Source organism: Zea mays, chromosome 5 (assembly GCF_902167145.1).
Source record: "Zea mays cultivar B73 chromosome 5, Zm-B73-REFERENCE-NAM-5.0, whole genome shotgun sequence".
Lineage (NCBI taxonomy): Eukaryota > Viridiplantae > Streptophyta > Magnoliopsida > Poales > Poaceae > Zea > Zea mays.
In genome coordinates, this window is record NC_050100.1 from 33,257,507 (window position 1) to 33,275,696 (window position 18,190).

The window sequence follows — 18,190 nt, forward strand, 5'->3', positions numbered from 1 at the left end:
AAGTTCAGCGGGGGCAGCGAACGGAAATCTCGGGTCCAAGAGCACGCGTCAGCACGTGAACAGCTGAAGACGCGCCGAACGCGGAGAGCGCTCCGAAACGCTTCAGGTTTTAAGGAACCTGATACAGGTGCACCCTCCCCTTCCCTCCGGACAGTCAAAAAAAAAATCTCAGCACAATCACCTCTCCCATTTCGTTCCCCATTTCATCTAATTCCGCGACATCAATGGCAATAACGCCATTAACGCGTGTTGATGCTGAGCTCCTCGATCGAGTCCTTTCCGTCGCACTCCATCCTATAAAAGCATATCAGAAGCACGCGTCGCACTACTCTGCATCTCCCGGCTCTCCGTCCCTCTCCGTGTCCTCTATCATGCGGTCCTGCCCATCGCCGTGCACCGCCGCCGTTGCCGCACCACCGCCGTCGACCCGATCTTATCGCTGGAACTCTCTGCAGCCCTGAATTCTTCTTCCAAGGAACCGACAGCTCAACCCTCATCCACCAGACCGCTCCAGGGCGCGAATACACTGCTCCATCGCCGTCCCCCAGAACTCGCCGGAGCTCCACTGCCTCCTGCAGTCTGTCCTCGTGGGCCACCGCCACCAGCTCTTTTCCACCACCAAAATCTTCACCGGCGTGCTTGGAAAATGAATTTTTGGATAAAACTACGGTATTGAAGAATAAAAACTATGTTTTGGATACCATGATTTAGTAGTTAGCAGGATATTTTTAGAGTATTTAAAACTCCACTACAATCCAAAGTTTTTGTCTACGACTAGCTTTTAACATATGTACACTAAATAACATGGTTTGAAATACTTTGTCCTTAAATAAGTATTACTTAAAGTGTTGTACATAATACTATGGTTGTTCATGACATTTTAAAAATATGGTATTTTAAAACCATGATTGTGAAATACTTTGTAAATGTTTTTTAAAACCACAGTTTTATAATAATATACTTTACAATTGTTATGATAATATCATAGTTTTAGTTAGCTCTAAAATATTGCATATTTTTTGGATACAATATTATAAACCATAGTATTTAGATAGAAGCAAGTCGTGCTATAAAAACTTTAGGTTTCGGTTGAGTTTTTAATACTCAAAGATACCAAAAAAAAATTTAGGAATCCAGCCAAACACTTCACGGCATAAAATACTTCGGTATTACTATAAACAATAGTATTGCTTAGAAACTATAAAATATTTTACTTGTAAACAAGCATATAACATGTTAAGTTTATGAAAGAGTACGATATGTTAATCATATTAGAAAATTAGTCTTTCTGTGTTTGATTATAGCATTGTAATGATTTTTCGTGTAAATAAATATATTATAGAAAAAGTATCAAGTTTTGCAGCACCAAAGACCGATCATATTTTTATGTCATGTGGGTTTTTCTTTTTATTCAAGGTAAAATCGTTAAGGGTCCACACGGTCGATGAGCCCATACATATTCAAAAAATGAGCGGGCCAAACGCAGCCCGATCACGGCTAGGCCAAACACAAATTGGGATCAGGGCCATTTCTGAGATTTCAGAGGCCCTGGGCGAAAATTTACATGGAGGATCTTTTAACCCATATATATAATATTTATATTTGCATATATAACAATAATAAATACAAATGTTGAAACTCAAAGCTGCCAAGTACTTCATGTAAATTTTGGCATCGCTTTTATCCTTAGGTTCAACATCAGAAGAATGGTGTAACTCATATAAAGATGATCTAATCTCAACTGCTTGATATCTTATTGCTGTAACACTTTTGATTCGACTCCCCCATCGAGTATTAGACAATGGCTTCATAGTTAAACTAGGAACGTGTGTAAGAAAAACATTCCACCTTTTAGTAGATTGAGAAAATAATACATATATGTGTTGTATAACTCCAAAAAATGTAATAGCCTTCCCACAAGATTTAGCCATGTCACAAAGAGTGAGATTGAGACTATGACAAGCACACGACATATACAATGCCCTTGGATTGATATCAATTAATCTTTTTTGTACCCCTTGTTGTTTTCCTTTCACATTTGAACTATTATCATAACCTTGACCCCTTATATCATTAATATTTAGTCCAAATGACTCCATAGCATCAATCAATGTGTTAAAAAGGCCCAAACCGATTGTGTCATCCAAAAGAGATATCAACTCGTTTTGAATTTTAGGACTAAGATAATGATAACGAGTTTTTTTGTTCTGGATATGTCTAAGGTGTTCTTGCATTACTGGGTCAAACTCCGCAATCATCTCAGTACAAGCATAGAATATACCATTACTTTCATGATAAAGTTGCTCACAAGTTCCTCTAAAAGCCAAGTTGTGTTTACCAAGAAATTTAACAATTGCTATTAACCTCAATAAAACTTGCCTCATGTGAGCTTTCTCTTTTGCAATTTGCTTATGCAAGTCTTTATCAATAGTTTCCTCCTTCTGCAATCTGGTTCTTAATTCATTCCACTTTTTCATGTTACAAATGTGCTCCACACTATTTTCATGTTCTCTAAGGTTTGCGCTAATATGTTCGAATTTTTGTATCCATCATGGGCTAGTGAGCTTTGACTCTTGCTAGTGCTAGACTTACATATCTAACAGTAGAAGCAAAATACTCTGTCATCATTCTTTGAATAAAACATCCATTTTCTATCATGTATCTCCCCATTGCATAATTTCTATGATAATGGGCATAAGAAAAATGCCTTGATGCATCATCTAGAGGGAATTCCAGACCTTCCTCTCTTATGGGCCCTTTCACAACTAATATATCTCTTGCATTATTATCAAGTCCATCCCAATTTTTTGGATCATAAATATCGTAAGTATAAAATGGTTGCTCATCAGCATTAGCAGACTGTGTTGCACCCGATAAATTAGTTGGATTCTCAGGGCCACTTACATTATTATCATCGACATTGGGATCAACATTTCCTCCTTGTTCTTCTTCAGAATTCCCAATGGCAGACTCCTCTTCCTCCACGGCAACAATTGCCAATTCATTACTCGAAGCAGCAAAATTATTAGTCTTCAAAAATTTATCCAAAGCTCCTCACTGCGTTCCAATGAATTCATCGGACTGTTTTTTCCTTTTTCTCTTCTCACTACCTGATGAATACTTTCTCAATTTTGATGACATAATATAACAAACCACTGTAAATTAAAACAATAGTAGATATAACAGATAATTACTATATTACTAAGGAGTAAATATTACTTAATTAGAATATTTAATATACAAACATGATTACCTGAATATGTAGAACAACCGAATATGTGCAGATCTTGTGGAGTCAGAGAGCAAGCAGCAGCCGACATGGGCAGGCCGCAGGCGGACGATGTCTCACTCTCACGTCTGCAGTTTAATTATCTAAAGCTCCTCATTGTGTTCCAATGATTAAATGAAGATGAAGGAATAAATAATAAAATAAATCAAATGATGAATTGATGATTCATGATTGAAGAACGAGAGTGCGACTGTGCGAGAGATCAGACATGCAGATGGGATGGACTCGTGGTCCTGACGTCCTGTGGAGACGGGCAGACGGACGGCCAAAGAGATGGACCACCGAGGGATTGGGACCAAATTTCATCAGTAGTTCAGAGAGCAGTCGTAGCCGTCAGCCACAACGTATCCGCTGGCTACTTGACGAAGATGAGAAGACCAATCGTCGTTCTTGTTCGTCGTCTCGCACTCACAGCAGCCAGCAGAAATTAGGTTAATAATAATAAGTCAATAAATTGTAGAGAGTATAACAGATACTGGATTGCGTGTTTGGACAATTGGGCTGGTCAGCTAACAAAGTAAATACTATTTGGGCTAGTGCCCCATCCGTAATCCCCGCTAGTGCTACGCAAAGCCGAGTAAATACCAAGGGTAGGGACGGGTACCATACTAGTGGTTAGACCACACATAAGCTTGCCCCCTATGGCGCGGCGGCTCGGCCGAGATCACCGGAGTTGGGCGACAAATTCCCGGTCACCCGCACGACACCACGCCCGGTCGCGTCCTCGGAAGTGTTCTACGGTTGATGCCGAACTCTTTTTACCACTCGCTGAGGTCCCACAGAGACGAGGCTCGACTCTCAACATTGGCGGCTCCATCCCTGTTTTCTGATGGCGAGCACAATCAGAGACTTCAAGACAACCGGACGGAGGGGTGAGGGGAGGACTTCGTTTTATGCCCCGGACAGAAGGGGACTGGTGCGAGCCGTTTGGATTACGCCCAGGAATTCTGTTGTGCAACGAGCGCCTACATCTTCGATGGATGCCACACAGCGGACAATGAAGCTATTACGGTAGGAGATAGAGCCGACAGATGGGCCCTACTCGGCAGTGGCGATACTCACACGTGAGCACGGATGCAACAGACTGGCGCTGGGGCCCGAAGCGTTAGTGGAGGGATGGTGCGGGTCGGACGGGTTGAGGGGAAGTGGGCCGCGCGGGCGAATTGGTACTGGGCCGAGCGGGATTTGGCCTAGGGTGGGATTCTCTGTTTTTCTTTTCTTTTTTTCCATTTTCTTTTTCTATTTTCAATTTAAAAGACTCAAACCAATTCAAATTCCTATTTTCAATCTCAGATTTCCACATATTAAATAGCATACCATCCTAATGTGAATATTACCCCCATTATTTGCATTTATTTTATTTATTCCTCTTCATATTATTCAATTCAATCTCAGATTTCCGAGCGGGATTTTCTTTTTCTCGAAATACTATCATAAATGTATCTATTTCTTTATTTTATTATTATTTTTTGTTCTGTCAATTTTGGGCTTTACAGGGCTTAAGTGTCCATTATATTTTGTTTGTGCACATGTAGGGTATTTTATCTAGTGACCTAGCTTAAGCGGGGTAATTAGGCGAGCGCAATGAATACCGGGGTATGTTGGCGAGTGGTAACGACGAGCGACCTAAATAAGCAAAAATCCTCTAGCAAGATGGCACACTAATGTTTTCACACACATCTCTTCATGAATGGACTTCTGACATTTTCTATAAAGTTTTCTGAAATAAAAATAGGTTAGTCCCAATAATCCGAAGAATTTAAACAATCATCGATTGGTACGGAACCAGCTCGCTTAATCCCGAGTAGTACTTCCTTTTCGTACTAATATATCCTAAACTTATTAGAAATATACACTTATATATATATATATATCCAGTGAAGAATCGGTCAATTAACAACCACCCTGATCAATTAAATGCGGCTCGATCTATGACTGGCCCTACCAGTTTTTTATTTTTTGTTTACATTTCCTCAGCCAAATCACATCAATAATAGACTGCTGCTGACACGGACGAACGGGGCGCGCGCGCGGTCTTTTGTCAACGGTCCAAGCGGATATACCCCGTACATTCCAACTTCCAAGCGCCCGGTCCCTTCTCGTCTCATCAACTGAACTGTCGTCCTTGTTTGTTTGGTTTCCCATGGCAACTTGCAGTCCGGCCAACAAGGGCCAACCGCCACGAAACAGACCGGCCGCGGCCGGGCTCACATGCCGCGTGCATGTACTGCCGAGTTTCCTACTGCCAGTACCAGCCGACAACCCAAAAGACGCAGACGTTTACGCGGCTGGGGTTAAATTCTTGTATCCATCAAGACTCCAAGGGAACGTTTAAATCACGAGAACTATGATGGATTTTTATTGGATTTTTACCTGATTTTATTTAGTAGGGTGCAATAGAGGCCGTATGATATGACACACGCTTGGGCTGGACCGAGCCACCACGAGAGATGGTGCCAAGTCTCCTAGTTCAGTCACTCTGATAATGGCCTGAGCCTGACTACTGTGTGGTTCAGTACACTCTGCTCGCAGTTTCATAGATATTTTATTTGGACGGCCTTTTTTTTATGGAGCCCCTAGCTGAGCGGAAGGTGACAACGACGGAGATGACCAACGTTTGGAAACTATACCTATTCTTTGCAGTCATCACATGCATGGGACCCAGAGCCAAATGTTTGCAATGTACCCTATGCATGGCGATCTTCACAAAAGAAAATGGAACCAATTAAGTACGTCCATGCATGTACCATATGGGTGATGCATATGTGAATTATTAATAGCATAACATGTACTCCCTAGCTTAGCTATTTTTTTGTTCTTATCTCTTGTCACACGAGCATCGATGCAGTAGAACTAGTGTTTAATATAAAAAAATAGTGTCTGAATTAAAAAAAAAAACATAGTTATATCGTCTTATATATTAGGATATGGAGAGAATAACAGAGGATTCCATATAAGTACTTTATTCCTAAAGCAACAATGCCTGCCTATATCTTCGACACAAATAAAAAAAAAATAAAAAGCCGTAACGGAAAAATAACGGATCATAGGGTATCATCATTGCACGCAGATGACTAGATGAGTTCTATAAACCTGGACAGCAATCGAAACAGACAAGGAAAAACGTGTTTTCGATGGCAAAGGTGCAGTGCAGACGGCCGCATCTGCGGGAAGTCGTAGTACATGCCAGCGCGCGCAGCACACATGTATTTTCCTTATTATTGTTTCGGATCCAACCAAATTGCACGTCAACAAAATAAAAATAGTTAGGTCAAATCGAACGGCCGATGACGCTACCGAGGAATTGAAATTCTGGTACTCTTTGCGGTACCAAATTTGTCATTTTCTCCTATAGCCGAGAGAGAGAGAGAGAAAAAAAAACTGCAAATAAACAGTAGCCGCACTGCACAAGCTGCTCTGCTCTGCCGGCAGCGACGACTAGGAGAGGTCAACGCCCTCTTTCACAGCTAACGTATAGCACTATAGCTACGCTATGGAGTGTCTCGAGTTGAGTAAACTAGTAGCAGGCAAAGCCACACAATTCCAACACGACAAAGCCACACGTAGCAGACTACATGGTGTGTAGGTCTGTTCTTGTCTCCTGCTTCTCGTCTACCAATAGTTCGTTATCTCCAAAGATTAGCCGATTCAACCTTCTCTTGGGCTTCTTGATCCTTTCAGACACAACTAAAAAGACTCAAAAGTGAAATCAATAGAAAGCTAAGTGAAATGAACTATGTTAAAAGAGTAGAAATATCATATTTGATTGAAACAAACTCCGATTAAACCCAAAAATTATGGAGACGATTCTAAGGGTGATTGGAAGATAACCTTAACAAACCTGAACCAAACTCTATTATAATCAAACCAGGCCTCAAAATTCGTCAATCAGAGATGGGTTTTCTCAATTTTACCACAAAAACTCATATGTATGAGCTCATGAGGAATCTGTCAAATCTGGTGGTTCCTCAAGATCATATTTCTTAGCAATTGCTCTAGCCAAAATAGGCATGAAAAAAACACATATTAGAGAAATCGCCTAAGATCTCCAAAAGAAACAAGAGAACCGAAGGAGAAACAAAAGAGACAATCCAAGCTTGAACCTTAGAGAACAAATTATTTTTCTTGCAACTCAAAGCAAGTTCTACGAGGGCCAGCCCGGCCCACCCTTCGTCCACCCATCTCTTCACTTAGCATTACATATTCTGGCTAGTTTTATAGATCTAAAACCTATAGGCTGGGTAATTAATTAACAACTGAAAGAGATGTCTGGCTTGGAAAGTCTCCTATTTATAGAGTCAAATTACACATATTCCGAGTAAGCCCTTATATATTTCTCTGGACCACTTAACCCAGGGCATCGTGGTCCAAGTTAAAAATTTGTACATCGAATGATCACTAGCCCTTCACACGATACCTGTGTCGCCCTACACGCATCGTGAGACAAGAGAGATATTGCACAAGCACACACACGCATGCTAAGGTCAGCATGACAATCAACTCGTCGCCTACCGCGCGTAAGTATGTGCCAAATTCATGTCGCAACAATGCCCGATGTTTTCGTAAGGCCACTATTCGTTTAAATATATATGTGCTGGCTTGGCTAGCGCCGCGCGATAATTGGGGTGGGTGCGCGGTGGAGACTCCAAGTCGTCGTCGTCGATGTGTGCTGCTAGCCTGCTGCTGTGCTGTATTAACACAAGCGCTTAACTGCGTTCGCACCTATACATGTCCAAATGGGCGTGCCGGGCTAACCCGGCCCGGGCACGATTAGGCCCGGCACGAATAGTGCCCGGGCTGGCCCGGCACGCAGACAGTAACGGGCCGTGCCGTGTCCGCCCACGGGCCGGACTTAGAGCCCAAGCACGGCACGGGGACCCTCTAAACGGGCCGTGCCGGGCTTCCAGCCCGGTGGGCTTAAACGTGTCGTGCCGCCCATTAGCCTAGATACCAGTAGAAATCAATTACACAAATTCACAATTACACACATAGATTCTGCCAGCAATTACAAGATCACAAATTCACAATTACACATTCACAATTCACAAGGCAAGATAAAAATTCACAATTACATTTGCAGTACCAGATGAAGATTTAGCAGACAAGGTACATTTGCAGTGTTTGCAAATAGCAGAGATCCTTACCTTCTTACCTTTGTCGTCGAGCCCAGTTACTTCCTCGAAGTCAGCCCAAACCCTAGATGTCGCTAGCCTCTTTCTCGGCCGGTTGTCACGGGCAGTGCTACCACCAGTGGCAGTGGGGCTCGAGGAGGCAGTCACAGGCGCCGCATCAACATCTACGGGATCAACATTGCTGCCAGTGGCAGTGCCAATCCCAAACAAGGCCAACTCATCCAAACGCTCGTTGTGATCCTCAAGCTCACGCTCCGCCGCCTCGGCGTCCTGATCAAGATCCATGGAGATGGAGGGATACTTGACCGTCTCCTCAACGACGTCACCGGTTCCTCAACGACCTTCAAATCGTATAAATAAAATACAAAATATCAAAATCAAGAGCACAAAGGTAGTAGATCTAGGAAAATAGAACTTCACCTGAGTGGCCGGAGCACCGGAGTCGTCGACGAGGGGCAACCAGAGGGGCAGAGCTGATGTTGCTTGAGGTCAAGGAGGATTGGACGAGTGTAGGCAGAGCAGATTAGAACAAAGAAGCGAGACGGAGAGCCGGAGAGGCACGCACAGTCGCACAGAATCAGGGAGGCACAAACCCTAAACCCTAAGCGAAGAAGCGAGACGGAGAAGGCGAGAGGAAACAAGAGATCTAAGAACAAATCGGAAGAGCAAGAGCACCGAAAAGTCACCGACGACCACCACTCACCAGTTTAGGTTTAGGGTTAGGAGAAGCCGAGAAGTAGTCGAACTTACAGACAGGGGGCAGGGGCTATGTCGGCTCACCGGAGCAAGAGGAACACGACAGTCGACGGCCGACGAGCGCAAAGCACGGATCCACGAAGCCACTCCACGAAGGAGATCCAGAGAGGGCGAGTCCGCGAGTGTGACGGAGACGGAGAGGGCGAGGTCGCGAGGGCGAGAGAGGAGACGAAAATGTGGAAGACTGGAATGTGTGCGCGTGCGGCGGACGGGGGAGTCGGGGAGGGATATTTTGATGTGAGCCGGGCTTGGAACGGGCCGTAAGCTTAAACGGGCCGTGCTCGGGCTCCGCCCGACGTGCCCCGACTCAGGCCCAAGCACGGCCCGGGTGTCGTGCCGGGCCGGCCCGAGCCCGTCGCCTTCCGTGCCGTGCCGGGTACGGGTCGGGCCTAACCCGTGCCGTGCTTCGGGCTACCCGTTAGGCCCGACCCGTTTGGACATGTATATTCGCACCTCACACTCGTCGCGTCCCTGTCAGCAGCCAAGTTTCTCCGAAATGGCGGCAAGAGGCGGACCGCGGACCCGATGCTCCCCGGTCATGACGAAACGGAACCTGCCAAGGCGGGCGGAAAAATGGCGAAAAGATAAGTGGTCCGTTAGATGACGTCACGAACGGACAGAGTGAACTCAATCTCTTGGGTGATGATCCCCCCTCGCCTCCCCCTGTTTCAATTTCGATTCCGACGAGAGGAATCGACGTAAATAAAACAAAACCAAAATACTTGCTTGACTACTTGAGCAAGCGCGTGCGCGTCTTCGGTCATCGCAGTCGTCGCCGGGCGCCAGCGGCCAGCCGCAACCCACAAGCAGAGCAAAATATTCCGCCAAGGATCCGTGGACCGAGCAGCATCTGGCACTGAGCTACATATACCCGTTGTTCAGCCACCACCACTGTCCCCAAGCATCAAGCTAGGCAGGCCTGGTCCCGAAGAACACCCTTCTCTGGTCGTCGCATCGCAGGGCAGCTAGCTAGGTAGCTAACATCCGCCATGGCGCGCGGGGGAGACGGCCTGCAGGTGCTGAGCGCGCTGGACGCGGCGAAGACGCAGTGGTACCACTTCACGGCCATCATCGTCGCCGGCATGGGCTTCTTCACGGACGCCTACGACCTCTTCTGCATCTCCCTCGTCACCAAGCTGCTGGGCCGCATCTACTACACGGACACCAGCAAGGACAGCCCCGGGTCGCTGCCGCCCAACGTCGCGGCGGCGGTCAACGGCGTGGCCTTCTGCGGCACGCTGGCGGGGCAGCTCTTCTTCGGCTGGCTGGGCGACAAGCTGGGGCGCAAGAGCGTGTACGGGATGACGCTCATGGTCATGGTCATCTGCTCCGTCGCGTCGGGCCTCTCGTTCGGCCACACCCCCACGGGGGTCATGGCCACGCTCTGCTTCTTCCGCTTCTGGCTCGGCTTCGGCATCGGCGGCGACTACCCGCTGTCGGCCACCATCATGTCCGAGTACGCCAACAAGAGGACCCGCGGCGCCTTCATCGCCGCCGTCTTCGCCATGCAGGGCTTCGGCATCCTCGCCGGCGGCATCGTCACGCTCGTCATCTCCGCCGCCTTCCGCGCGGCGTACCCGTCCCCGGCGTACAGGGACGACCACTTCACCTCCACCGTGCCGCAGGCCGACATCGTGTGGCGGGTCATCGTCATGCTCGGCGCCGCGCCGGCGCTGCTCACCTACTACTGGCGGATGAAGATGCCCGAGACGGCGCGGTACACGGCGCTGGTGGCCAAGAACGCCAAGCAGGCCGCCGCCGACATGTCCAAGGTGCTGCACACGGAGATCGTGGACGAGCAGGAGAAGCTGGACGCCGCCGAGGGCGCCAACAGCTTCGGCCTCTTCTCCAGGGAGTTCGCGCGCCGCCACGGCCTCCACCTCGTCGGCACCGCCACCACCTGGTTCCTGCTCGACATCGCCTTCTACAGCCAGAACCTGTTCCAGAAGGACATCTTCACCAGCATCAACTGGATCCCCAAGGCCAACACCATGAGCGCGCTGGAGGAGGTGTACCGCATCTCCCGCGCGCAGACCCTCATCGCGCTCTGCGGCACAGTCCCGGGCTACTGGTTCACCGTCGCGCTCATCGACGTCGTCGGCCGCTTCGCCATACAGCTGCTGGGCTTCTTCATGATGACCGTCTTCATGCTCGGCCTCGCCATCCCCTACCACCACTGGACCACGCCGGGCAACCACATCGGCTTCGTCGTCATGTACGCCTTCACCTTCTTCTTCGCCAACTTCGGGCCCAACAGCACCACCTTCATCGTGCCCGCCGAGATCTTCCCGGCGCGCCTGCGCTCCACCTGCCACGGCATCTCCGCCGCCTCGGGGAAGGCCGGGGCCATCATCGGCGCGTTCGGCTTCCTGTACGCGGCGCAGAACCAGGACAGGAGCAAGACGGACGCCGGCTACCCCGCGGGCATCGGCGTGCGCAACTCGCTCTTCGTCCTCGCCGCCAGCAACATGCTCGGCTTCGTCCTCACGTTCCTCGTGCCGGAGTCCAAGGGCAAGTCGCTCGAGGAGATGTCCGGTGAGGCTGAAGACTCAGAGGAGGAGCCCGTCGGCGCCCGTGCGGTGCGGCCGTCGGAGACCCAGATGGTGTAGAGAATCGATCGATCGACGCGTGTTCCTTCCTGCACTGCACATGGTGGGCTATCATGTCCTCAATTGTTTTTTTCCACGTTAAAGTCAACCCTGGCTGTGTTTTGATGTGCACAAGTCGTTCGCATACGTAGTACGTGTGTGATAGTCTGGTAGAGCAGGTGAATCGCATCGCATGTGGCAGTCTGGTAGAGGTCCACGTGTGATAATAAATAGGCGGGAAAGTAGCTAGGTGAACTTTACACTCGTATATCCAACCATATATAATCGGTTACGCGCGTTTAGCAACTCCACTACTCCAGCAAATAATCTAAATCCTAACTCACTAGTTTAAATTCAATTCTTAATTTAGTTCTAGAAGACATGATCCATTATTGCAACATCTAGTCCACAAATATACAACATATCGATGTAGGTTGTGCCCTCATTGTGTACATGTAGCCATAGCTCACAGAATGGAGTCATGCCTACATGGGCTGCCCATTGACCCACACCCTATACATTATTTACTTGCTACATGTGCTCACGCTACAGGATACGAGATCATTTTTCCGTCACAGAAGCTGACGAAAATAAGCTATATTTTATAAAAATAATTTATTTTCGGCGACATGTGGCCTATGGCACGTTATCAGTATTGGCCTGCCAACAAATAACTTGCTAAAAGAGTTCAAGCTTGACAATAGCACGCTGGATTTTAGTTGGGCTCAGCCCAATTTTATTAACTTAAAATCAAATAATATTTAATGATAAAATTAGATATTAGGTGAAATAAGGTTTTGGTCACGTATCAGAGTTTGATCAAAGTTTAACTCTGCTTAAGTAGATGACAAGTATGTACATCTATTGTTAAATTGAAACAGACAAATAACGTGTCATAGGCACACGCATGTGCGTTGCCATCGAGCCTAACGCCCTAACCGTGGTGTGCACGGGCTCAGGCCGAAGCAAATACATGTTTCAGCTCTATTCTATAATAATAATAAACAAATCCCTTTAAACAACTACTCTCTCCATTTCAATTTATAATTCGTTTGACTTTTCCTATCAAACAGTCATCTTATTTTAAACTTTTACAAAAATAAAAAAAATCAGCGAAAATAAAAAAAATCAAAGTCATACATAAAGTATACTAGTCGATTGACCGTATGTTGCAAGTTGCGACGGCTTACAATAATACCCACGTAAATTATCCACCAAAAAAATCTCATGTTTTTTATTGATTGCATCCGCTCTCCACATAATATTTTTTATGAACGCACTGGTATCATAGGCAGCAAATCAGGGACTCCCATCTTTCGCCTCCCCCACTTCCAAGGTTTCGTATAGTAGGAAGGGAAGGGAAGAGGCAGACATACATGTTTGTTGCTGGAGAAGGACACGACGAAGACCTGCGCATCTGGAGGCAATATAGTTAGTATACCGCTAGATACATATAGGGAGAGAGCACGCAAGCGGAGAAAGAAGCCTAGCCGGAGCAGCAAGAAACCGATAGGCACCCGCACGAGACGTCAGTCCGAGAAGGGCGAAAGAATGCAAGTGCCTTCCCAATCATGGACCCGCCGAGACGACACAACACCACCACCAACTACATAGCATATGTCGACTGCTGCCGCGCTACGGGCCTTGGTTGTCCAATATCTGAGACATGGACTCCTCATCGCCGAGATAACCTAAGTGTGGCAGGCGCCACTGTGTCCTCCTCGGCGGCACGCACGGAGAAAGGCCAGGAGCAAGAATGAATAGCCCCGTACCTGCGTCGACGAGCGTCGGTCGGCTCGCGGATGCGATCGTGGGCGAGGGCAGCAGGTTGGGGAGGAAGAATAGGGCGAAGGCCGGGAAGACGAACGTGACGTTCGATGACTGCGAAAACAATGGAGCGTGCATGTTGTGAAATGTCCACGTGGACGTGCAATAGTCACTGCATGGGTCGGTGTCGGGGCTGGTGTTGGACAAATATGGGAAGGAGGCACCTGCTCACACACCCTCTGCCAAGAATGGAGTGGCGTGGAGGCAGAGACACGAGGGGAGAGAGAAAAGAAGCAGGATGGCGAACGAGGTGGCGACAACTTAGGCGAGGATCATCATTATCGTGTGGAGGTATAGATGACCAAATAGGCCATGTCTGGTGGGTCGTCCAGAGGCACAACCCATTTAATAGTGCCTGGGCCAGGCCAGCACGAGCGCCGTGCGGTGCTTGGGCCATAGCCTCGGTCCGTGGTGCTGGCCCGACCCGACACGTTTTTTTATTTTACCAAAAATCGTATATACATATGTACAATTTATATTCAATAATTAAAACACCTTAGCATGATGTTCTACTGGTTAGATGACTTCACCCAGGGTCTCTTGCCCTTCTTCCATCAGGGTGTGGGTTCAAACCCCCCACCTCCTGCACTGTTTTTTTTAACATTTTATGTTGATTTAACCAAATGGCCCGACAGGCTAACAGGCTGACTCGGCACAGTCAGCATGACGATGTGCCGTGCCTGGGCCAGAGCTGCGGCCCGCGGGCGTCGGGCCTAGCGGGCCCGTGCCGGGCCGCCGTTTGGACATCGATATGCGGAGGTGTGGTTTAGGACGTGGAGGTTGGTTGAAGGGCGGGTTAATTTGAAATAGATGTGAGAGGCTATTTGTAAAAAAAATATGATGCGGAATTACCGTTGAAACTAGTGATTTAATATAGTAGAGATTGTTGGGGGCCTAAATTGCCAAAGGTCCTCAAAATATTTGTATTTCATAATTAAGTGTGTTTTAGGACTACAAAGAAAGACACACGAAGCATGTCTTCGACTATCTCGGGCGTTCGATGAGGGTTGAGCGAAGCTGCCCGAAGCTATGAGGAGAAAAGCTTCGTCTGTGCGCAATCGACAACGAAAACAGCCGAAGTCAACAACTTCGGACACAACCTAAAGGGGAAGCTGCTATACAATGATGGCCGAAGTGTGCATAACCGAAGGATAGAGAAAATACACTATTTCCCTAATACCGTTTGTAAGCAGTGTGTATAAAAACTCGATGGGCATTATTGTAAATCTGTACAAGACGATTCATCTCCCCTATAAATAGATGATTATTGTTTTGCATAAAGTACATTTTCCAAGGGCCATAGCTTCGTGTCGCTTAGCCTTCGAAGAACCTTCGCACCTCCCTCTGTCAAGGAGCCGAAGGTATGCTTGTAAATTTAAACTCAAACCTGAATTTAAACTCAAACCGAACTTTTGCTTGCGCATTTAAACCCAAACGTGAATTTGAAGTTTGAATCCAACTTAGTAAATAAAATAAGGAGAAGGAAAAGGCTCACCTATACTTACCTGGACCGAATCTCCTCTGTCCTCGGCCCACTCTCTTACCCCATGGCCCATCCCATCTGACACCGCCGGACCACTCTCCCTTGCTCAGCCCGCTAGCACGCCCACGCCTGCCTAGGTGCCAACATGCGAGCCTGACACGTCAGCCTCGTGATCCCGTACAGGCAACATGCTTGCAGGCGTGTAGTCACTAGCGTGTGGGTCCTCTACACAGACCGGATCTCTCACTTACACGTAGGGTTGGCTTGTCAGGCCTACCTTCTTCCTCACAACAACCCCATGCGGCGCTTGTAACAAACTCGAGTTCCGTTGGATCCTGCGTGATCTCCGTGCGGATCTCTTGTCCCCGATGCATAAATGCCAGAGCCGCACCAACCCCTCGTCCATACCGTACCAAGCCAAAGCACCAAGAGATCAGTCCCCCCCACCATCGCCAAGCTCAATGTGGCTCGGGTCCGCCACAGTCTACCGCTGCCTGGGCCACCATTTTGGCCTTGGAGACCAAACAGAAATGCTCTTCGGATCGCGTGGAGGGCTCCCATGCCCTCACCCGGTGGCGCCAACGATAGGATAGCATGCAATTGCTCGTCGGAGCAAGTGCTCACCGCGTAACACATGCCATCATGGGCCAACCTTCCTGTGCTGCCAATATTGTGCAACATCCGTTAGAATTCGAAACAAGCCTCCTAGCGCCAAATCGCTCCTCACCGGCGGACCTTGGCCACGTGCAGGGGTGGTGCCACCCTGTTCGGCGTTGTGGGTAGGGGGATAGCCCAGTGTCGTCCGATTCGATGGGGACGTCCTGGATTGGATGGTACAATACCTCTTCGGTTATTTTAATCCAGGTCGTGCGATCAGGTTCGAGTGGTCTAGATTAGTGGGTCGCGTGGTCATATCTCAGACGTTGATTCCAAATCCGACGGTATCAAATCTAGCACAGGTTCACGCTTCGGTTTGATATAATCCTGGTCGTGTAACTCTAATCCATCGGCTCACGATCGCCAATACCCCTTCGGCCATGACTCCTTGCAAAAGAGACCCTCGGGATAGTACATATGAACCCGTATTCATACCGAAGCCCTCGAATTTAACTCTTAAAATTGCAAACTAGTCCCTACAAATTGCAAAATGATCCCTAGAGCCATTGTTTTAATATATAATGAACCCTAAAACTTGCTTTATATATAACTAACATGCTTTAACTCCAATTTGACCCGTTCAAATTGTGTTATATTCATAATAACATTTACTACACTGTGACGAACATTATTTTATCATATCACATATTTTTATAGTTAGATATTTAGTTACCTTATATATAGTAGAGTAATCTTTTTATCAAAGTAATCTGACTATAAATATAATTTGACTAGCAGATGGTCTCTAAGTAAGTTATAATTTAAGTTAAAATTGAATTAATTATTTCTTAGATTATCTTTATCACATGATTTATAAAATTAATCTAAGACCTAGTATTAATTATTTAATCATGAAAATCTTTCAAAAACCATATCTTTTAGGCGTAACTCCGATTTTAGTGATTCTCAAACCTACAATGTCGTAGCGGCGTGTAGAATATTCGTACGATGTTTGTGAGAGCACCTAGAGGGGGGGTGAATAGGTGATCCTGTAAAATTTCAACAACTAATAACCACAAAACTTGGTTATAGAAATGTTAGTGCGACTAAGTAGTTGCGAAGCAAGTTCTTGTGGGCAAGACAATCACAAAGAGATCAACACAAGAGACACGCGATTTTATCCCGTGGTTCGGCCAAGTAACACTTGCCTACTTCCACGTTGTGGCGTCCCAATGGACGAGGGTTGCACTCAACCCCTTTCAAGTGATCCAATGATCAACTTGAATAACACGACTTTTCTTTGCTTTTCCCTTTTTCCCGTTCGCGAGGAATCTCCACAAGTTGGAGTCCCTCACCCTTACAACAAAGATCACAATGAAAGCGCAGAGTAAGGTTGGGAAGAGCAACACACACTAGAATTAAATCCACACCTCAAACACGCACACACAAGTGAGAAGATGAGCACACAAAACACGCGCGGGGAGTTTACAACTCGAAAAGTGCTCCAATCTCAAGAACGATGAACGATTGCGTGAAAGTGAGGACTAGAAGTCTTGGAATGCTTAGAGTGTGCTTAGGTGACTCCTCCATGTGTCTAGGGGTCCCTTTTATAGCCTCAAGGCAGCTAGAAGCCGTTGGAAGCCAACAAGGAAGGCAATTCTTGCATTCTGTCGAGTGGCGCACCGGACAGTCCGGTGCACCACCGGACAACCACTGTTCATGTCCGGTGCGCGATCTCCTTCCTTTTCTGGCGAAGTCGACCGTTGCAGAGACGTGGCATTTGGCGCACAGGACACTGTCCGGTGCACACCGGACTGTCCGGTGCCTCCTGCCGACCGTTGGCGCGGGCCACGCGTCGCCCGTGGATTGCGTGGCCGACCGTTGTGCTGGCGGCTGTTGGCTCACCGGACAGTCCAGTGAATTATAGTCGTACGCCGCCAAACTTTCTCGAGAGCGGCCTGTTCACCGGAGTCTAGCCTGGCGCACCAGACACTGTCCGGTGCACCACCAGACAGTCCGGTGTGCCCAACCGAGCTGGTCTTCGGCTGTAGGCAGCCAGACTTTTGCAATCCAATTCATTTCTTTCTTTTCTCTGTTTCTAGCACTTAGATAACTTCATTAGTATACAAAAACCAACTACTAAGTCTAGAAATATACCTTCTCTTTGATTTGCACTTCTTTCTTCATTTAGCACTTAAGAACTCAATTAAACGTGTTGGACACTTAAACACCAAAACATAATAGAAATTGCCCAAAGGCACATTTCTCTTTCAATCTCCCCCTTTTTGGTGATTTATGCCAACACATCTAAAAGCAACCAAAAGAAGCGTAATATCAATGCAATTGAGAACAAATTTGTCTTTGACAAGATTTGACATATTTGGATCGTCTTTTGCCACCACTTGGTTTGTTTTTGCAAATCAAATTCATTTTCCTATCTCTAAGTCAAACACACATGTTTAGGCACAAAGAGAGATATTTCAATTGAAAAATTGATCGAGTGTCAAAAACTCCCCCT

The 18,190-nt window shown here is 47.0% G+C and overlaps 1 protein-coding gene across 1 annotated transcript; it reads left to right on the forward strand.

Moving 5' to 3' along the window:
- Nucleotides 1-9,941: 9,941 nt before the first annotated feature.
- pht1 (phosphate transporter protein1) lies at nucleotides 9,942-11,894 on the forward strand. The gene has a single exon (NM_001111799.2). The coding sequence runs from the start codon at nucleotides 10,167-10,169 to the stop codon at nucleotides 11,784-11,786; it is 1,620 nt and encodes a 539-aa protein (NP_001105269.2). The 5' UTR covers nucleotides 9,942-10,166; the 3' UTR covers nucleotides 11,787-11,894.
- Nucleotides 11,895-18,190: the final 6,296 nt, after the last annotated feature.